This window comes from Pristiophorus japonicus, chromosome 20, assembly GCF_044704955.1.
Source record: "Pristiophorus japonicus isolate sPriJap1 chromosome 20, sPriJap1.hap1, whole genome shotgun sequence".
NCBI classification, from domain to species: domain Eukaryota; kingdom Metazoa; phylum Chordata; class Chondrichthyes; family Pristiophoridae; genus Pristiophorus; species Pristiophorus japonicus.
The window spans coordinates 65,562,379-65,585,523 of record NC_091996.1 but is presented as its reverse complement, the minus strand read 5'-3'; the positions used below and the strand labels follow the sequence as shown (position 1 = coordinate 65,585,523).

General features: G+C 47.0%; 1 protein-coding gene across 1 annotated transcript; it reads left to right on the top strand.

Moving 5' to 3' along the window:
• Positions 1–20,355: 20,355 nt before the first annotated feature.
• On the top strand, positions 20,356–21,506 carry LOC139232951 (radiation-inducible immediate-early gene IEX-1-like). The gene has a single exon (XM_070863447.1). The coding sequence runs from the start codon at positions 20,526–20,528 to the stop codon at positions 21,012–21,014; it is 489 nt and encodes a 162-aa protein (XP_070719548.1). The 5' UTR covers positions 20,356–20,525; the 3' UTR covers positions 21,015–21,506.
• The last annotated feature ends 1,639 nt before the right edge of the window (positions 21,507–23,145 follow it).

The following is a 23,145-nucleotide window of genomic DNA, read 5'->3' as shown; positions in this document are numbered from 1 at the left end:
AAACAAGGGGGCACTTGATTGAAAGTTTTTGGAGTGTGATCCCCCTTTAACCAGGGGTACTTGTTTACAGATACAACAAAAATAGTTGTAGGGCTGTTCCATTGTCGGTGGCTTAGCCAGTCACGTGATGTTTACAAGACTCAAAAAAAACCCAGTCAGTTGGGCCTAGGTTATCCATGATGAGGTATGCAGTTCTGAGCCTAGTGGATGAACTGGTAATGTGTAGTGTGATTGTTAAACCTTTGTTAATAAACCAACTAGTTCTTAACAGCAATGTGTTGCTTTGAATTATTAAGCAAAGAATGCATGAAGCAAATATTTTACAGATGGGGTGCCAAACAAGGGGGCTGCTTTGCTTTGGATGGTGACGAGCTTCTTGAGTGTTGTTGGAGCTGCACTCATCCAGGCAAGTGCAAAATATTCCATCACACTCCTGACTTGTGCCTGGTAGATGGTGGAAAGGCTTTGGGGAGTCAGGAGATGACACACTCACTGCAGAATACCCAGCATCTGACCTGTTCTTGTAGTCACAGTATTTATGTGGCTGGTCCAGTTAAGTTTCTGATCAATGGTGACCCGTAGTATGTTGATGATGGGGGATTCAGCAATGGTAATCCCGCTGAATATCAAAGGGAGGTGGTTAGACTCTCGCTTGTTGGATATGGTTATTGCCTGGCATTTGTGTGGCGCAAACGTTACTTGCCACTTATCAGCACCACCTGAAGGTTGTCCAGGTCTTGCTGCATGCGGGCATGGACTGCTCCATTATCTGAGGGATTTTGAATGGAATCGGATAATGTGCAATCATCAGGGAACATCCCCACTTCTGACCTTAGGATGGCTGGAAGGTCATTGATGAAGCAACTGAAGATGGTTGGGCCTCGGACACTGCCCTGAGAAACTCCTGTAGCAATGTCCTGGGGCTGAAATGATTGATCTCCAACCACAACCATCTTCCTTTATGTTAGGTATGACTCCAGCCAGTGGAGAGTTTTCCCCGATTCCCATTGACTTCAGTTTTACTAGGGCTCCTTGATGCCACACTCGGTCAAATGCTGCCTTGATGTCGAGGGCAGTCACTCTCACCTCACCTCTGGAATTCAGCTCTTTTATCCATGTTTGGACCAAGGCTGTAATGAGGTCTGGAGCAGAGTGGTTCTGACGGAACCCAAACTGAGCTTTGGTGAGCAGGTTATTGGTGAGTAAGTGCCATTTGATAGCACTGTCGACGACATCTTCCATCACTTTGATGATGATTGAGAGTAGGCTGATGGGGCAGTAATTGGCCGGATCAGATTTGTCCTGCTTTTTGTGGACTGGACATACCTGGGCAGTTTTCCACATTGTCGGGTAGATGTCAGTGTGGTACTGGAACAGCTTGGCTAGAGGCGCAGCTAGTTCTGGCCACAAGTCTTCAGCACGACAGCCGGGATGTTGTCAGGGCCCATAGCCTTTGCTGTACCCAGTGCGCTTAGCCTTGATATCAAGTTGAGTAAATCGAATTGGCTGAAAAATGGCTTCTATGATGCCGAGATTGATCATCCAATCAGCAACTTCTGGCTGAAGATGGTTGAAAACGCGTCAACATTGTCTTTTGCACTCATATGCTGGGCTCCGCCATCATTGAGGATAGGGATATCCATGGAGCCTCCTCCTTCCGTTAGTTGTTTAATTGTCCACCGCCATTCATGACTCAATGTGGCAGGACTGTAGAGCTTTGATCTGATCCGTTGGTTGTGAGATCGCGTAGCTGTCTATAGCATGCTGCTTATGCTATTTAGCATGCATGTAGTCCTGTGTTGTAGCTTCACCAGGTTAGAGCCTCATTATTAGGTACGCCTGATGCTGCTCTTGGCATGCTCTGCTGCACTCCACATTGAACCAGGGTTGGTCCCTTGGCTTGATGTTAATGGTAGAGTGAGGGATATGCAGAGTTACAGCTTGTGATGGAATACAATTCTGCTGCTGATGATGGCCAACAGTGCCTCATGGATGCCTAGTTTTAAGCTGCTAGATCTGTTCTGAATTTATCCCATTTAGCACGGTGGTAGTGCCACACAACACGATGGAGGGTGTCCTCAGTGTGAAGACAGGACTTCATCTCCACAAAAACTGTGTGGTGGTCACTCCTACGAATACCGTCATGGACAGATGCAGCTGCAACAGGTAGATTGGTGAGGCTGAGTCAAGTAGGTTTTTCTCTCGTGTTGTTTCTGGACATTGAAGTCCCCTATCCAGAGTACATTCTCTGCCTTCGCTACCCTCAGTGGTTCTTCCAAGTGGTGTTCAATATGGAGGACATGAGCTAAGTGAGGGCAGTAGATAGTAATCCTTGTCCAAGTTTGACCTGATGCCATGAAACTTCATGGGATCTGGCGTCAATGTTAAGGACTCCCAGGACCACACATATACCTCTGTGCCATCACCTCTGGTAGGTCTGCCCTGCCAGTGGGAGAGGACGTGCCCAGGGATGGTGCTGGAGGTGTCTGGGACATTGGCTGAAAGGTATGATTCTGTGAGTATGACTATGATAGGCTGTTGCTTGACTAGTCTGTGGGAAAGCTCTCCCAAATTTGGCACAAGTCCCCAGATGTTAGTGAAAAGGACTTTGCAGGGTTCATGGCTGGGTGCCACATCTGAATCCGGTGCCTATGTTGATGCCATTGGTCCATCCGGTTTTATTCTTATTGTTTTTCCTAGCAGTTAGATACAACTGAGTTGCTTGGGACGTCATTTCATAGAATCATAGAATCCATGGCCCTGATATTGGTGGCTTTACCGCCCACTGCCGCTGACTGCCGCCGAGTTTTGCTGCCAGAATCCCCCCTTTGCCATTTTCCACTTGGGCTAGAGCGGTCAGGAGGGAAGTACCGCTGGAAACCGCCCACTGACGTCCTCTGGTGGCCAAGTAGCATAAGTGTCCTCCCGCCCGCTGAGCTGCCAGATTGGTGCGGGCTGGAGTCGACGCCAGCAGGGGAAAGGACCGTTGCAAGGAGGCTGTTCTAACTCCAATGGTAAGAACATAAGAACATAAGAAATAGGAGCAGGAGTAGGCCATTTGACCCCTCGAGCCTGCTCCGCCATTTACTAAGATCATGGCTGATCTGATCATGGATTCAGCTCCAATTCCCTGCCCGCTTCCCATAATCCTTCACTCCCTTATCGCTCAAAAATCTATCTATCTCCGCCTTAAATATATTCAATGACCCAGCCTCCGTAGCTCTCTGGGGCAGAGAATTCCATAGATTTACAATCATCTGAGAGAAGAAATTTCTCCTCATCTCAGTTTTAAATGGATGGTCCCTCATTCTAAGACTATGTCCCCTAGTTTTAGTTTCCCCTATGTGGAAATATCCTCTCTGCATCCACCTTGTCGAGTCCCCCATTATCTTATAAGTTTCAATAAGATCACCCCTCATTCTTCTGAACTCCAATGTGTATAGGCCCAACCTACTCAACCTACCCTCATAAGTCAATCTCCTCATCTCCGGAATCAACCTAGTGAACCTTCTCTGAACAGCCTCCAATGCAAGTATATCCTTCCTTAAATATGGAGACCAAACCTGTACGCAGTATTCTAGGTGTGGCCTTACCAATACCCTGTACAGTTGTAGCAGGACTTCTCTGCCTTTATACTCTATCTCCCTTGCAATAAAGGCCAACATTCCATTTGCCTTCCTGATTACTTGCTGTACCTGCATACTAACTTTTTGTGTTTCATGCACAAGGACCCCCCAGGTCCCTCTGTACTGCAGCAGTTTGCAATTTTTCTCCATTTAAATTATAATTTGCTTTTCTATTATTTCTGCCGAAGTGGATAACCTCACATTTTCCCACATTATACTCCATCTGCCAAATTTTTGCCCACTCACTTAGCCCTAATATATCCCTTTGCAGATTTTTTGTGTCCTCACAATTTGCTTTCCCACCCATCTTTGTGTCATCAGCAAACTTGACTACATTACATTCGGTCCCTTCATCCAAGTCATTAATATAGATAGTAAATAGTTGAGGACCCAGCACCGATCCCTGCGGCACCCCACTAGTCACTGTTTGCCAACCGGAAAATGAGCCATTTATCCCAGTTCTCTTTTTTCTGTTAGTTAGCTAATCCTCTATCCACGCTAATATATTACCCCAACCCTGTGAACTTTTATCTTGTGCAGTAACCTCTTATGTGGCACCTTATCGAATGCCTTCTGGAAATCCAAATACACTACATCCACTGGTTCCTCCTTATTCACCCTGCTCGTTACATCCTCAAAGAACTCCAGCAAATTTGTCAAACATGATTTAGCTTTCATAAAACCATGCTGACTCTGTTTGATTGAATCATGCTTTTCCAAATGTCCCGCTATTGCTTCCTTAATAATAATGGACTCCAGCATTTTCCCAATGATGTTAGGCTAACTGGTCTATAATTTCCTGCTTTTTATCTGGCTCCTTTTTAATTGCTTCCTTAATAATGGACTCCAGCATTTTCCCAACTTTGTTAGGCTAACTGGTCCATAGTTTCCTGCTTTGTGTCTGCCTCCTTTTTAAAATAGGGGCATTACATTTGCGGTTTTCCAATCTGCTGGGACCATCCCAGAATCCAAGGAATTTTTGTAGATTACAACCAATGCATCCACTATCTCTGCTGCCTCTTCTCTTCAGACCCTAGGATGTAAGCCATCAGGTCCACGGGACTTGTGCGCCTTTAGTCCCATTATTTTACCAAGTACTACTTCTTTAGTGATAGTGATTGTATTAAGTTCCTCCCTACCTATAGCCCCTTGATTATCCACTATTGGGATGTTTTTAGTGACTCTTACCGTGAAGACCGATACAAAATATTTGTTCAACGTCTCTGCCATTTCCTTGTTCTCCATTATTAATTCCCCAGTCTCATCCTTTAGGGGACCAACATTTACTTTAGCTACTCTTTTCCTTTTTATGTACCTGTAGAAACTCTTACTATCTGTTTTTATATTTTGTCCTAGTTTATTTTCATAATCTATCTTACCTCACTTAATCACTTTTTTAGTCGTTCTCTGCTGACTTTTAAAAATGTCCCAATCCTCTGGCCTCCCACTAGTCTTGGCCACTTTGTATGCCTTTGTTTTCAATTTGATATCCTCCCTTATTTCCTTAGTTAGCCACGGATAGGTTATCCCTTCTCTTACAGTCTTTCCTTCTCATTGGGATATATTTTTGTTATATATTTTGGGATATATCTCCTTAAATGCTCGCCACTGCACATCAACCATCCCATACTTTAGTCTATTTTCCCAGTCCACTTTAGCCAACTCTGCCCTCATACCTTTGTAGTCTCCTTTATTTAAGCTTAGGACACTGGTTTGAGAACCAACTTCATCATCCTCCAAGTGAATTTGAAATTCAACCATATTATGGTCACCCATTCCTGGAGGATCTTTTACGACAAGATCATTTATTTTTATTAATCCTGTCTCATTACACAGTACTATATTTAAGATAGCCTGCTCCCTGGTTGGTTCCGCAACGTACTGTTCAAGGAAACTATCCTGGATATACTCCATGAACTCCACCTCAAGGCTGCCCTGGCCAATTCGCTTTGTCCAATCAATATGAAGGTTAAAAATCACCCATGATTATTACGGTTCCTTTATTACAAGCCTCCATTATTTCTTGATTTATACTCCATCCAACAGTGCAGCTACTGTTAGGGGGCCTGTAGACTATGCCCACCAGTGACTTTTTCTCTTTATTATTCTTTATCTCCACCCAAACTGATTCAACGTCTTGATCCTCTGAGCCAATATCGTTTCTCACTAACGCACTGATCCCATCCTTTATTAATAGTGCTACCCCACCTCCTTTGCTTTCTGTCTGTCCTTCCGAATTGTCAATTACCCCTGACTATTTAGTTCCCAGTCCTGGTCACCTTGCAACCACGTCTCTGTAATGTCTATCAGGTCATACCCATTTGTATCTATTTGTGCCGCCAACTCATTTATTTTGTTACGAATGCTCCGTGCATTTAGACAAAGAGCTTTTAAATTTGTTTTTTTACCCTTTTTTCATGCTTGTTTCCTCTGTCCTTCAAACTCACTTTCTACAAACTCACTTTTTGCTTTCTAATTCCAGCTTTACCCCCCTCCCTACTGAAACTATTCTCAGGTTCCCATCCCCCTGCCAAGTTAGTTTAAACAATCCCCAACAGCACCAGCAAACCCCACCCCGTGAGGATATTGGTCCCGGCTCTGTTGAGGTGCAACCCATCCAGCTTGTACAGGTCCCACTTCCCCAGAAGCAATCCCAATGCCTCAGGAATCTAAAGCCCTCCCTCCTGCACCATCTCTCCAGCCACGCATTCATCTGCTCTATCCTCCGATTTCTGTACTCACTAGTTCGTGGCACCGGGAGTAATCCAGAGATTATTACCTTTCAGATCCTGCTTTTTAATCTCTCTCTTAGATCCCTAAACTCTACCTGCAGGACCTCATCCCTCTTCCTACCTATATCATTGTTCTCGATATGGACCACCATCTCTGGCTGATCACCTTCTCCCCCCCAGAATGCCCTGCAGCCGCTCGGTGACACCCTTGACCCTGGCACCAGGGAGGCAACATATCATCCTGGAGTCACATCTGCGGTCGCAGAAACGCCTGTCTGCTCCCCTGACTATTGAATCCTCTACCACTATTGCTCTTCCATTCTTCTTCCTCCCCTCCCCCCCGTGCAGCTGAGCCACCTGTGGTGCCGTGATCTTGGCTCTGGCTGCACTCCCCAGAGGCACCATCGCCCTCACTGGTACTCAGAAGAGAATACCGGTTGGAGAGCAAGATGGACTCAGGGAACTCCTGTATTACCTGCCTGGTCCTCCTTCTCTGTCTGTAAGTACAAAGAATGGAAAAAAAAGGTTAGTGAACATATTTTTAAACTTTCATTTGCAGCAACTTACCTGGATGGGGTGCCCTGAAAGTGTTGCGTTGTTTTTGGGGTTTTTTTTGCTAAGATTTTTATTTGCAGGTCTTCCACCCTCCCTGGGCCTGACTCCATCCTCAGTGGCACTTGGGTGGCAGGTGGCTATGCCGCCGAGATTGAGAACTCCCGCCTGCTGCCGTCCAGATTGGCGGCGTAAACCGTTGTTTGGCCGCCGGGCAGTACTGCCACCTCTTTTAGAGGAATCTTCCCGGCAAAGTACCGCCCGGTCTCTCGGTAGCCATCAGCGGTCCTTTGGGCGGCACTTGGACGGGCCTTGGCTTCGACCGAGTTCGGGCCGAGAGAAATTTACAGCACAGAAGGAAGCCATTTCGGCCCATTGTGTCCGCACCAGCCAACAAAGAGCTATCCAGCCTAATCCTACTTTCTAGCTCTTGCTCCATAGCCCTATAGGTTACGGCACTTCAAGTGCACATCCAAGTAGTTTTCATGGTCCCAAGTTTCCACAGGATAAAAAACAGGCGCCCCTCTGAGCTGGGCGCCCGTTTTTCGCGCCTAAAACGGCGCCAGAAAAAAACGTGCTATTCTCGAGCGCTTTGCAGCTCCTTGTCTGCCTGGCGCGGCGCCCAGGAGGGCGGAGCCTACACTCGCGCCGATTTTGTAAGTTGGCGGGGGCGGGTACTATTTAAATTAGTTTTTTTCCTGCTGGCAACGCTGCGCGTGCGCGTTGGAGCGTTCGCGCATGCTCAGTGTGAAAAAAAACATTGGCACTCGGCCATTTTTGTAGTTCTTTGTAGCTGTTTAATTTTTGAACATTTTTAAATTAAAATCACATTGCCATCAGCACATCAGCACTGAGGCTACCCTTCTCACTGTCTCCTTCCCCTCCCTCCCCTCCGCGGCAACAAGCGGCTGTCTCCTTCCCCTCCCTCCCCTCCGCGGCAACAAACGGCTGTCTCCTTCCCCTCCCTCCCCTCCGCGGCAACAAACCGCTGTCTCCTTCCCCTCCCTCCCCTCCACAACAACAAACGGCTTTCTCCTCGCCCCCCCCCCTCCCGCTCAGCGGCAATGAACGGCTGCAGAATTCTCCCTGGCTGAAGCACTTTCACACAGGTAGGAAGATGGTTTATTTAATCTTTTCTTTGCTTATAAATGCTTATTCAGGTTGGATTTATTTGTATAATATTTGTAGAAGTATAAATAAGGATTTATTGTAGAATTTAATGAGTTCCCTTCCCCTCCCCCCCACCTCGTTCTGGACGCCTAATTTGTAACCTGCGCCTGATTTTTTAATGTGTAGAACAGGTTTTTTCAGTTCTACAAAAATCTTCACTTGCTCCATTCTACTTTAGTTTGGAGTACGTTTTCACTGTAGAAACTTTCAAATCAGGCGTCAGTGGCCAGACACGCCCCCTTTTGAAGAAAAAATTCTGTTCCAAAGTAGAACTGTTCTACCTGACTAGAACTGCAGAAAAAAAAATGTGGAGAATTGCGATTTCTAAGATAGTCCGTTCTCCACCAGTTGCTCCTAAAAATCAGGCGCAAATCATGTGGAAACTTGGACCCATATGTGGTGAGGGTTTATGCCTCTACCACCCTTTCAGGCAGTGAGTTCCAGACCCCCACAAACCTCTGGGTAAAGAAAATTCCCCTCAAATCAACTCTAAACTTTCTAATAATTACTTTAAATCTATGCCCCCTGGTTGTTGACCCCTCTGCTAAGGGAAATGGGTCCATCCTATCCACCCTATCTCGGCCCTCATAATTTTATACACCATAATAAGGTCTCTCCTCAGCCTCCTCTGTTCCAAAGAAAGCAACCCCAGCCTATCCAATCTTTCCTCATAGCTAAAATTGTCCAGTCCAGGCAACATCCTCGTAAATCTCCTCTGTACCCTTTCTAATGCAATCACATCTTTCCTGTAATGTTGTGACCAGTACTCTAGCTGTGGCCTAACTCGTGTTTTATACAGTTCAAGCATAACCTCCCTGCTCTTGTATTCTATGCCTTGGCTAATAAAGACAAGTATCCCATATGCCGCCTTAACCACCTTATCTACCTGGCCTCCTATCTTCTGGGATCTGTGGACCTGCACTCCAAGATCCCTCTGTTCCTTTCAGGGGGCAGTTAAGTGTGAACCACATTGCCACATATAGTCCAGACTGGGTAAGGATGGCAGATTACCTACCCTAAAGGACATTAGTGAACCAGATGGGGTTTTACAACAATCCGGTAGTTTCATGGTCACCATTACTGGTACTAGCATTTTTTTCATAAGAACATAAGAAATAGGAACAGGAGTAGGCCATTTGGCCCCTCGAACCTGCTCCGCCATTCAATAAGATCATGGTGGATCCGATCATCGACTCAGCTCCACTTCCCTGCCCACTCCCCATAACCTCCCCATGACCTAGATACAGTTTAAAAACAGGCAGCTCGTGCAGAGCACGGAGCGCAGCAGCAGAGAGTGGGATTCGTGAGTTTGGTAAGTGGGTGAGTTCAGGCAAGTGGGGATGGCAGGTGCTGTTTTGTCTTGTTTTTCATACCAGTGCTGACACTAGAGCAGCTGATAAGGAGTGCAAGAGTAGGAGATGGAGGCCCAGAGACCAGCCCAACCAGCTGCAGACAAAGATAGAGGGGTGCGAAATCGAGAGGTGATGTCACAGCCAAGCTGGTAAGTGGTTGGCTGTTTGACTGGTAAGTGTAACTCTCTTTTAGACTGACTTTTAGATTGGTTTAGTTGGCAACGAACTACTAAGTAGCTGTTTGGTGTTTAAGTAAATTTTAGTAAGTAAATTAATTTAAGGGTTAAGTCATGGCAGGAGAGCTTGGGACCCGTGTCATGCTCCTCCTGTGCTATGTGGGAAATCAGGGACACTTCCAGTGTCCCTGACTATTATGTGTGCGGGAAGTGTGTCCAGCTGCAGCTCCTGACAGACCACATGATGGCACTGGAGCTGCGGATGGACTCACTCTGGAGCATGCGCGATGCTGAGAATGCTGTGGATAGCACATTTAGTGAGTTGGTCACACCGCAGGTAAGGGTTAGGACAGATAGTGAATGGGTGACCAAGAGACAAGGCAAGAGCAGGAAGGTAGTGCAGGAATCCCCTGCAGTCATCTCCTTCCAAAACAGATATACCGTTTTGGATACTGTTGGGGGAGATGACTTGCCAGGGGAAGGCACCAACAGCCAGGTTCATGGCACCATGGGTGGCTCTGCTGCACAGAAGGGCGGGAAAGAGAGTGGGAGAGCTATAGTGATAGGGGACTCTATTGTCAGGGGAATAGATAGGAGTTTCTGCGGCTGCAACCGAGACTCCAGGATGGTATGTTGCCTCCCTGGTGCAAGAGTCAAGGATGTCTAGGAGTGGCTGCAGAGCATTCTAGAGAGGGAGAGTGAACAGCCAGTTGTCGTGGTACATGTAGGTACCAACGATATAGGTAAGAAGCGGGAAGAGGTCCTACAAGCTGAATTTAGGGAGCTAGGAGTTAAATTAAAAAGTAGGAGCTCAAATGTAGTAATCTCTGGATTGCTACCAGTGCTATGTGCTAATCAGAGTAGAGGGAGCAGGATAGTTAGAATAAATATGTGGCTTGAGCAGTGGTGCAAGAGGGAGGGATTCAAATTCCTGGGACATTGGAACCAGTTCTGGGGGAGGTGGGACCTGTACAAAAGGGACGGTCTGCATTTGGGCAGGACTGGAACTGATGTCCTGGGGATAACATTTGCTAATGCAGTTCGGGAATGTTTAAACTAATATGGCAGGGGGATGGGAACCTATGCAGCGAGACAGGGTGAAGTAATATGGAGTCAGAAACAGATGGTAGAAAGGTAAAAAGCAATAGTGGAAGGCCGAGTAAACAAAGACAAGAAACAAAAAGGGCCACACTACATCATAATTTTAAAAGGACAAAGGGTGTTAAAAAAACAAGCCTGAAGGCTTTGTGTCTCAATGCAAGGAGTATCCGTAATAAAGTGGATGAATTAACTGCAAATAGATGTTAACAAATATGATGTGATTGGGATTACAGAGATGAGGCTTCAGGATGATCAGGGCTGGGAATTCAACATCCATGGGTATTCAACATTCAGGAAGGATAGAATAAAAGGAAAAGGAGGTGGGGTAGCATTGCTGGTTAAAGAGGAGATTAATGCAATAGTTAGGAAGGACATTAGCTTGGATGATGTGGAATCTATATGGGTAGAGCTGCAGAACACCAAAGGGCAAAAAACGTTAGTGGGAGTTGTGTACAGACCTCCAAACAGTAATAGTGATGTTGGGGAGGGCATCAAACAGGAAATTTGGGGTGCATGCAATAAAGGTGCAGCAGTTATCATGGGTGACTTTAATATGCATATAGATTGGGCTAACCAAACTAGAAGCAATACGGTGGAGGAGGATTTCCTGGAGTGCATAAGGGATGGTTTTCTAGACCAATATGTCGAGGAACCAACTAAGGGGGAGGCCCTCTTAGACTGGGTGTTGTGTAATGAGAGAGGATTAATTAGCAATCTCGTTGTACGAGGCCCCTTGGGGAAGAGTGACCATAATATGGTGGAATTCTACATTAGGATGGAGAATGAAACAGTTAATTCAGAGACCATGGTCCAGAACTTAAAGAAGGGTAACTTTGAAGGTATGAGGCGTGAATTGGCTATGATAGATTGGCGAATGATACTTAAGGGGTTGACAGTGGATGGGCAATGGCAGACATTTAGAGACATGGATGAACTACAACAATTGTACATCCCTGTCTGGTGTAAAAATAAAAAAGAGAAGGTGGCTCAACCGTGGCTATCAAGGGAAATCAGGGATAGTATTAAAGCCAAGGAAGTGGCATACAAATTGGCCAGAAATAGCAGCGAACCTGGGGATTGGCAGAAATTTAGAACTCAGCAAAGGAGGACAAAGGGTTTGATTAGGGCAGGGAAAATAGAGTACAAGAGGAAGCTTGCAGGGAACATTAAGATGAACTGCAAAAGCTTCTATAGATATGTAAAGAGAAAAAGGTTAGTAAAGACAAACGTAGGTCCCCTGCAGTCAGAATCAGGGGAAGTCATAACGGGGAACAAAGAAATGGCAGACCAATTGAACAAATACTTTGGTTCGGTGTTCACTAAGGAGGACACAAACAACCTTCCGGATATAAAAGGGGTCAGAGGGTCTAGTAAGAAGGAGGAACTGAGGGAAATCCTTATTAGTCAGGAAATTCTGTTGGGGAAATTGATGGAATTGAAGGCCGATAAATCTCCAGGGCCTGATGGACTGCATCCCAGAGTACTTAAGGAGGTGGCCTTGGAAATAGCGGATGCATTGACAGTCATTTTCCAACATTCCATTGACTCTGGATCAGTTCCTATGGAGTGGAGGGTAGCCAATGTAACCCCACTTTTTAAAAAACGGGGGAGAGAGAAAACAGGGAATTATAGACCGGTCATCACTAGTGGGTAAAATGATGGAATCAATTATTGAGGATGTCATAGCAGTGCATTTGGAAAGAGGTGACATGATAGGTCCAAGTCAGCATGGATTTGTGAAAGGGAAATCATGCTTGACAAATCTTCTGGAATTTTTTGAGGATGTTTCCAGTAGAGTGGACAAGGGAGAACCAGTTGATGTGGTGTATTTGGACTTTCAGAAGGCTTTCGACAAGGTCCCACACAAGAGATTAATGTGCAAAGTTAAAGCACATGGGATTGGGGGTAGTGTGCTGACGTGGATTGAGAACTGGTTGGCAGACAGGAAGCAAAGAGTAGGAGTAAATGGGTACTTTTCAGAATGGCTGGCAATGAATAGTGGGGTACCTCCAAATTTGTATCTCCAAATTTGCAGATGACACTAAGTTCGGTGGCAGTATGAGCTGCGAGGAGGATGCTATGAGGCTGCAGAGTGACTTGGATAGGTTAGGTGAGTGGGCAAATGCATGGCAGATGAAGTATAATGTGGATAAATGTGAGGTTATCCACTTTGATGGTAAAAACAGAGAGACAGACTATTATCTGAATGGTGACAGATTAGGAAAAGGGGAGGTGCAACGAGACCTGGGTGTCATGGTACATCAGTCATTGAAGGTTGGCATGCAGGTACAACAGGCGGTTAAGAAAGCAAATGGCATGTTGGCCTTCATAGCGAGGGGATTTGAGTACAGGGGCAGGGAGGTGTTACGACAGTTGGAAAGGGCCTTGGTGAGGCCACACCTGGAGTATTGTGTACAGTTTTGGTCTCCTAACTTGAGGAAGGACATTCTTGCTGTTGAGGGAGTGCAGCGAAGGTTCACCAGACTGATTCCCGGGATGGCGGGACTGACATATCAAGAAAGACTGGATCAACTGGGCTTGTATTCACTGGAGTTCAGAAAAATGAGAGGGGATCGCATAGAAACGTTTAAAATTCTGACGGGTTTAGACAGGTTAGATGCAGGAAGAATGTTCCCAATGTTGGGGAGGTCCAGAACCAGGGGTCACAGTCTAAGGACAAGGGGTAAGCCATTTAGGACCGAGATGAGGAGAAACTTCTTCACCTAGAGAGTGGTGAACCTGTGGAATTCTCTACCACAGAAAGTTGTTGAGGCCAATTCACTAAATATATTCAAAAAGGAGTTAGATGTGGTCTTTACTACTCGGGGGAATCAAGGGGTATGGAGAGAAAGCAGAAAGGGGTACTGAAGTTGCATGTTCAGCCATGAACTCATTGAATGGCAGTGCAGGCTCGAAGGGCCGAATGGCCTCCTCCTGCATCTATTTTCTATGTTTCTATGTTTCAATAACCCTTTACTCCCTTATCGCTCAAAAATCTGTCTATCTCTGTCTTAAATTTATTCCATGTCCCAACTTCCACAGCTCTCTGAAGAAGTGAATTCCACAGATTTACAACCCTCTGAGAGAAAAAATTCGTCCTCATCTCAGTTTTAAATGGGCGGCCCCTTATTCTAAGATTATGACCCCTCGTTCTAGTCTCCCCTATCAGTGGAAACATCCTCTCTGCATCCACCTTGTCAAGCCCCCTCATAATCTTACATGTTTCAATAAGATCACGTCTCATTCTTCTGAATTTCAATGAGTAGAGGCCCAACCTACTCAACCTTTCCTCATAAGTCAACTCCCTCATCTCTGGAATCAACCAGTGAACCATCTCTGAACTGCCTCCAAAGCAAGTATATCCTTTCTTAAATATGGAAAACAAGTGACGTATACCTTTTTAATAAATCATTATTGTAACATTGTATCTGTTGAAACTAAGTAAATTCATAGGGTAACTGATGCCTGCTGATAGATGTGCATGTGTGTGTGTTTAATAAACTATTCCGAATTGTTTTAAAATAATCTGTCTCGCTGTCAATTTAATGCCAGAGATTTGGAAATCTTACACATCTTTGTATCATCAGCAAACTTGGCTATGTTACACTCAGTCCCTTCATCCAAGTCGTTAATATAGATTGTAAATAGTTGGGGTCCCAGCACTGATCCCTGCGGCACCCCACTAGTTACTGATTGCCAACCCAAAAATGAACCATTTATCCTGACTCTCTGTTTTCTGTTAGTTAGCCAATCCCCTATCCATGCTAATATATTACCCCCAACCTGCACAGCAACCTTTTGTGTGGCACCTTGTTAAATGCCTTCTGGAAGTCCAAATACATCACATCCTCAAAGAATTCCAGAAAATTTATCAAACATGACGTCCCCTTCATAAATTCATGCTGACTCTGCCTGACTGAATTATGTTTTTCCAAATGTCCTGCTACTGCTTCTTTAATAATGGACTTCAACATTTTCCTAACCGCAGATGTCAGGCTCACTGGTCTATAGTTTCCTGCTTTTTGTCTGCCTCCTTTTTTAAATAGGGGCGTTACATTTGCAGTTTTCCAATTTGCTGGGACCTCTCCAGAATCCAGGGAATTTTGGTAAATTACAACCAATGCATCCACCTTTCCCTGCCGCTACTTCTCTTAAGACACTAGGATGCAAGCCATCAGGTCCAGGTGATTTATCCACCTTTAGTCCCATTATTTTACTGAGTACTGCTTCCTTAGTGATTGTGATTGTGTTAAGTTCCTCACCGCCCCACACCACCGCCACCCCCCCCATAGCCCTTTGACTATCCACTGTTGGGATATTTTTAGTGTCCTTTACGTAAAGACTGATACAAAATTTTTGTTCAGAGTTTCTGCCATCTCCATGTTCCCCATTACTAATTCCCCGGTCTCGTCCTCTAAGGGACCAACATTTACTTTAGCCACTCTTTTCCTTTTTATATACCTGTAGAAAATCTTGCTATCTGTTTTTATATTTCGTGCTAGTTTACTTTCATCGTCTATCTTCACTTTCTTTATCAGTTTTTTGTCATTCTTTGCTGGCTTTTAAAAGCTTCCCAATCTTCTGTCCTCCCACTAGTTTTGGCCACTTTGTATGCCCTTGTTTTTTAATTGGATACCATCCTTTATTTCTTTAGTTAGCCACGGATGGCTATCTTTTCTTTTACATCCTTTCCTCCTCACTGGAATATATTTTTCTTGAGAGTTATGAAATATCTCCTTAAATGCACACCACTGTTCATCAACCGTCCTACACTTCAATCTATTTTCCCAGTCCACTTTAGCCAACTCTGCCCTCACACCTTTATTTAAGCTTAATACACTGGTTTGAGATCCAACTTTCTTGCCCTACATCAGAATTTGAAATTCAACCATGCTATGATCACTCATTCCAAAGGGAACCTTTACTAGGAGATTGTTCATTAATCCTGTCTCATTACACAGGACCAGATCTGAGATAGTCTGCTCCCTGGTTGGTTCTGTTATATACTGCTCAAGGGATCCATCCCTTATGCACTCTATGAACTCTTCCTCAAGGCTACCCTGACCAATTTGATTTGCCCAATCAATATGGAGGTTAAAATCACCCATGATTATTGCTGATCTGATCATGGACTCAGCTCCACTTCCCTGCCCGCTCCCCATAACCATTGTGGCTTAAAAATCTTGTCTATCTCTGTCTTAAATATATTCAAAGACCCAGCCTCCACAGCTCTCTGGGGCAGATAATTCCATAGATTTACAACCCTCTGAGAGAAGAAATTTCTCCTCGTCTCAGTTCTAAATAGGTGGACCCTTATTCTGAGTCTCTGCCCCCTAGTTTTAGTTTCCCCTTCGAGTGGAAACATCCTCTCTGCATCCACCTTGTCGAGCCTCCACATTATCTTATATGTTTTGATAAGATCATCTCTCATTCTTCTTAACTCCAATGTGTATAGGCCCAACCTACTCAATATATCTTCATAAGTCAAGCCCCTCATCTCCGGAATCAACCTAGTGAACCTCCTCTGAACAGCCTCCAATGCAAGTATATCTTTCCTTAAATACAGAGACTAGATTTATTTAATTAACTGAATTTAAATTCCACAGCTGCTGTGGTGGGATTTGAACTCACATTTCTAGATCATTAGTCCAGGCCTCTGGATTACTGGTCCCATAACATATTCACTATGCTACTGTCCCCATAAGGGAATGAGTACCAGCACCAACCGCCCCCAAGGCATGTACAGCATGGGTTAGATACAGAGTAATGCTCCCTCTACACTGTCCCATCAAACGTTCCCAGGGCAGGTACAGCACGGGTTAGATACAGAGTAAAGCTCTCTACACTGTCCCATCAAACACTCCCAGGGTAGTACAGCACGGGTTAGATAACAGAGTAAAGCTTCCTCTACACTGTGCCATCAAACACTCCCAGGGTAGTACAGCACGGGTTAGATACAGGGTAAAGCTCCCTCCACACTGTCCCAACAAACACTCCCAGGGCAGGTACAGCATGGGTTAGATAACAGAGTAAAGCTTCCTCTATACTGTGCCATCAAACACTCCCAGGGTAGGTAAGCACGGGGTTAGATACAGAGTAAAGCTCCCTCTACACTGTCCCATCAAACACTCCCAGGGCAGGTACAGCATGGGTTAGATAACAGAGTAAAGCTTCCTCTACACTGTGCCATCAAACACTCCCAGGACAGGTACAGCACGGGGTTGGATACAGAGTAAAGCTCCCTCTACACTGTCCCATCAAACACTCCCAGGGCTGGCCCGAGCCTCTCACTGTAAAGAGGGTCTCAGTGCCGGCTGGTGATGCTTTTAGCGCCCCATTGTATTTCCCAAAGCCGAGTTTCAATGCTTCACTGTGGAGAAACTCACGGCTGATGTTGGCCCTGAAACAGAATTCATTCTAACCGCAGGCGCCTGTCTCCGCAGGATGATAAATCAGTCTGACATGGTTGGAATAATCCATGTGCTGAAAGTAGATGTGAGACAGTTTGTAACTGCACTGAGGCAGCAGATCGACGTGACTGCTGCTTGGGAATATAGCGGCTCCTGGTGGCCAGCTTGATACTGCAACTGGATGGAGGTTGGTCATTTGCTGTGATCTGGTGTCCAAATTTAGCGGGATAGAGATGAAATCGTGACCACTCCTAATGTTCTTTGGCTGGAGTGTCTCTCTTCAGTTGGATTGCGGGTTAGAGATAGTGGAAGTAATATCCAGTGAGCTGTGGAAAAGAGGCTAAGCTGACACTGTCTACCTGGACAAACACTGCACCGATAGATTGAGCAGGCGTGGGGCGGGCATTGTGAGCAGATGGGCTCTGCTCAATTGTAGATAAAGAACAAGAAAGCACATGAAGGAAAGATCAAGGAGCTGATGGACCAGGCATGGGTCAGTGGGTAGCACACTCGCCTCTGCGTCGGAGGGTTATGGGTTCCAGTTCCACTCCGGAGACTTGAACACAGAATCAAGGTTGATTCTCCAGTACAGTACTGAGTGGGCCTGTGCTGTCAGAGGTACTACTGCCTTTTGGATGAGACGTTAAATCGAGGGCCCCAAGGATGGACATAAAATATCACAGGGCATGTCCTGAAGGACAGGGAAGTTCTCCCTGGTGTCCTGGTCAGTATTTATCCACCAACCACCATCACTGAACCAAATGAACTGCTCATTAATCGCATCGCTCTTTGTGGGATCTTGCTGTGTACAAATTGGCTGCTGCATTTCCTACATTAAAAAAACAAAGACTTGTATTTCTATAGCGTGGTTCACAACCTCAGGATGACCCAAAGCGCTTTACAGCCAATGAAGTACATTTGAAGTGTGGTCACTGTTGTACAACAGAAACTGCACTTCAAAAGTACTTCGAATCATAGATGCATACAGAACTGATGGAGACCATTCGGCCATCGTGCCTGTTCCGGCTCTTTGAAAGAGAGATCCAATTAGTCCCACTCCCCTGCTCTTTCCCCATAGCCCTGCAAACTGCTCCTTTTTAAGTATTTATCCAATTCCCTTTTGAAAGTTACTATTGAATCTGCTCCCACTGCCCTTTCAGGCAGCGCATTCCACATCACAACAACTCGCTGCGTAAAAAAATTCTCCTCTTTCACTCTGATTCTTTTGCCAATTATATTACATCTGCGTCCTTTGGTTGTTGGCGCTCCTGCCAGTAGACACAGTTTTTCCTTATTTACTCTATCAAAACACCTCATTGGCTATGAATGGCTTTGCACGTGTTGAGGATGTAAAGGTGCTCAATAAATATGTTACAAGTTAGGTGTCAGCTGTGGCTCAGTGGTTACAAACTTGCCTTTGAGTAAAGAGGTTGTAGGTTCACAGTCTCACTCCACAAGACTTGAGCACATAATCCAAACTAACATTCCAGTGGAGTACTGAGGGAGTGCCGCACTGTCGGAAGTGCTGTCTTTCAGATGAGATGTTAATCCGAGGCCCTACCTGCCCGGCACTCTTTCCAAGAACAGCAAGCCTGTTTTCCCTGCTATCTTTCTTTCTCTCTCTTCCTCTTTCTCTCTTATTGGTAATATGGTGCTGTGATATTGATGATACTGTTCTGGTTTTATTAGTGATATGGTGCTGGCTTATTGGTGATATGGTCATCATCATCATAGGCAGTCGCTCAAAATCACTCTAAGGGTGAGTTCTACAGTGCAATACAGGATTTACAGTCTCTGTCACAGGTGGGACAGACAATGGTTAAAGGAAAGGGTGGGTGGAGCATCTGGTTTGCCGCAAGCTACTTCTGCTCTCTGCGTTTGGTTTCTGCATGCTCTCGGCGATGAGACTCGAGGTGTTCCGCGCCCTCCCAGATGCACATCCTCCACTTAGGGTCGTCCTGGGCCAGGGATTCCCAGGTGCTGGTGGGGATGTTGCACTTTATCAAGGAGGCTTTGAGGGTGTCCTTGAAATGTTTCCTCTGTCCACCTGGGGCTCGCTTGCCATGTAGATGTTACAAGTAGAGCACTATACCCGCCCAACGGAGCTGGTCGAGTGTGGTCAGTACTTCGATCCTGGGGATGTTGGCCTGAGCAAGAACACTGATGTTGGTGCGTCTATCCCCCCAGTGGATTTGCAGGATCTTGTGGAGGCAGTGCTGGTGGTACTTCTCCAGCGCTTTGAGGTGTCTGCTGTATATGGTGATATGGTGCTCTATTGTTGATGATACAATGTTGAGTTCTTGGTGATATGGTGCTGGGCTTCAATGGATTTTCTATCATTGTGCTATGTGTCGCGCTAATCTATTGCCACACTGCAGCTCCCATCATATCGTGGAAATCTCTACTGGTGCCTGCTCACGCGCGTTACTACTGTGATAAAACAATCATGCACAATCCTTCTGGTCATCACCTTCCCAGAGATATCCCAGACCCTCTCGTAAGATGACTATTGTCTCTCTCAATGTGGTCTCTTTGAGGATGATCACTGCCCCTGACTCTCCATCAGGCTGACCATTACCCCGAGGGCTGACCACTGCCCTGAACTTCTCTGGAGCTGTCCACCCTTCTTCTCTATAAGACTGGGCACCCACTAGGGCCAACCAATATCCTGTTCCCTTGTTCTGACCACTGCCTCGGTTTCAATTCTCAGCAGGATTTGAACTGGAAGTGCGTATAGTGAGCTGAAAGCAATTTCCCACTCCCACGCCCATTCCCTATCTCATTCCCATTCCCATTCTAATCTCAATCTCAAACTCATTCCCATTCCTAGTCCCAATCGAATTCCCATTCCCACTTCCATTCCCAGCCGGTGCAGGAGATGGAACAGGCAGCCAGAGACTGAACTTTCGCTGTTGTACAAATGCTGCTGTCCCCAATAACAGGAACTAACAAATAAATGGGAACAGGGTCCAAAAAAACTTGCACATGGAGAGCGTGCAACATCACACGGCCCGAATTTTGAATTGGAAGGAAACACAACTCTTTTAAAGGAAACACAACTCAGGCCATTGGAGGGGCGGGCGCGAGAAATCAAGTCAGCGATGAGGAATGAAGGGGCCCTGATTGGAAAGGGGGAGAGGTTGTGGCTGCCAATCGGAGGTGAGGGGCGGGATTGAGAACGTGAGCTGAGTCACTGCCCTGACAGCGGCTCAGAATATAAAAGTGATGGCAGAGTGTAAGAATAGACAGAACTGAACGGAACAATAAACAGAGAATCTAACGGGAGACATAGAGACAGAAATCCAGGAAAGCACCGGTCAGATAGCAAATAACATCTAAAGAGAAGCAGAGAGACACAGAGCCATCAGCCAGAGACACACAGACAGAGACAGACTCCCTGCCGGCCATGTGTCGTCCCACCATTACCAGCCGCTGTAACACGCTCTCCTCGAGGACCCCGCACCGAACTCAGGCCGACATCTTCACCTTCGACACGGAGTCGCTGAAGGCCATGTCGCGGTGCCAGCCCAGCCGGAGCAGCAGGCGACCCCGCCGGGTGCTGTACCCGGCCACCGTCAGGCGCTACCTCCCTCCCCAGCACAGGGACCGCCCCAAGACCTGGCTCCTCGTCCTCTGCGCCGTGGTCGCTCTGCAGATCTACTCGGAGCAGCCGACCGGGGAGGAGGAGATGGTCGGCCCCGGGCTCCCGCAGGACTCGCTCAGCCCCGGGCTCCCGCAAGACTCGCTCAGCCCCGGGCTCCCGCAGGACTCGCTCAGCCCCGGACTCGGCTTGAACAGTAGCCACACCACCCACCCCGGGCTGGAGCAGCCCCTGAGCCGCGACTCCTGCGCCTACCTGCAGCTCTTTGTGGAGGCAACTTCCCTGAAACTGTAAAACCCCAGAGGGACATGCTGAGCTGGACCGGATTGGGTCCGGGACTGAAGAACCGGACCGGGTCCGGGTGTGGAGAACCAGGTCCGGGACTGGAGAAGCTGGCAGCAGATGGATGGGGAAGGCCGGGTGATCTGCATTCTCCCCGTGCGGGCCGGACTGTGCCAGTGTGGGACAGATGGAAATCAGTTTATTACTCTTAACAAAAACAAACTTTCTCGTGCCACTGGGGCAAGTGCAGAACCACGGATGATGTGGCTTTCGGGACTCTGCCAGATGTGTACTGTAACTCTAACTGCTGCTAAATGAACCGAGAGTGGGCGGCACAGACCCTTGCTCGGGGACCCCACACTACTCCCACTGACCCGGGACCTCGGCACTGGATGCCGGTCAGCACTTGAACTGTTAACGACAATAACAACTCCTGTGTGTTTACTATTTATTTAATATCTGCGACATGTGTGTTGAATTTACTGAATAAAGAGTGAAATGTAATTGTGTGTGTTCAGTGCCTGGGGAGAGAGGGCTGGGCCGGGAACCCGGGGACAGGAACAATGGGCCGAGCGGGGCCCGGGACAGGAGGAGCGGGGTTGGTGGGACCCACCCCCGGGTGGTGCAGCGCTGGCGCTCGGTCTCCGCCTCCTGCTCCCGCACGGTCACACAACGCCTTTACACCGGAGGGCCGGCATCAGACACTGCGCTCCGGACACCCGGCTCCCGCCGCAGCTCATTCAGCCGCTGCTTTTCGCGCGATTTTCACTAGATTCCGGGTCCGTGGGGGGGGGGGGGGGAGTCAGAAATATATCTCCCTGACCCGCAATCAGAGTCCGTGTAACTGACCCGCAATCCGAGTCCGTGCAACTGACCAGACCCGCAATCAGAGTCCGTGTAACTGACCCGCAATCCGAGTCCGTGCAACTGACCAGACCCGCAATCAGAGTCCGTGTAACTGACCCGCAATCCGAGTCCGTGCAACTGACCAGACCCGCAATCAGAGTCCGTGCAACTGACCAGACCCGCAATCAGAGTCCGTGTAACTGACCAGACCCGCAATTCGAGTCCGTGTAACTGACCGGATCCGCAATCAGAGTCCGTGTAACTGATCGGATCCGCAATCAGAGTCCGTGTAACTGACCGGATCCGCAATCAGAGTCCATGCAACTGACCCGCAATCAGAGTCCGTGTAGCAACATGGAAATTTACAGCACGAAGGAAGCCTTTTCCCCATCGAGTCCGCCGGTCAACAAGAGGCTACCCAGCCGAATCCCACTTTCCAGCTCCAGGTCCGTGGCCCTGCAGGTTCCGACACTTCAGGTGCATAGCCAAGTATTTTTTAAATGAGGTAAGGGTTTCTGAGTTCCAGACCCCCACAACCCTCTGCGTGAAGAAATTTCCCCTCAAATCCCCTCTAAACCTCCTACCAATTACTTTCTCTTCTCTCCCCTGCCAGCTTTCTCTCTTCCCCCTAAGCTCTCTCCCTGCTTCTCGCTCTCCTCCCGCTCTCTTGCCCCCCGCCCGGGCCCAAGCAGATGCTTGCGGCATTGTGGATGGCCCACGGCAGGCAAGGGACTCGCTGCTGTGAGGGGTTCGGAGGCTCGGCGGATGCGTTCGGCTGCTGCTGGATGGATCGGAGGCAACGTGGATGTGTTTAGGTCAAGTAGGAATTGTGCGGGGGGAGACGGTGATATTTGTCCTAACTCTCACTTCTGTGCGCAGAATAGCGACTTCGTACAAATAGTTACTCCGATAAATAAAAGTTGTTATATTCCCTCAAGTTTAGAAGAATGAGAAATATATAACATTCTTAATGGGCTTGACAGGGTAAATGCTGAAAGGTGTTCCCCTGGCTGCAGAATCTAAAACTAGGATTCACAGTCTCAGAATAAGAGGTCAGCGATTTAGGATTGGGAGGAGGAAATTTCTTCACTCAGAGAGTTGTGAATCTTTGAAATTCTCGACCCGGAGAGCTGTGAGTGCTCAGTCACTCAGTCTATTCAAGGCTGACATTTTTGGACACTAGAAAGACAGACTTACATTTATATAGCGCCTTTCACAACCACCGGATGTCTCAAAGTGCTTTACAGCCAATGAAGTATTTTTTGGAGTGTAGTCACTGTTGTAATGTGGGAAACGC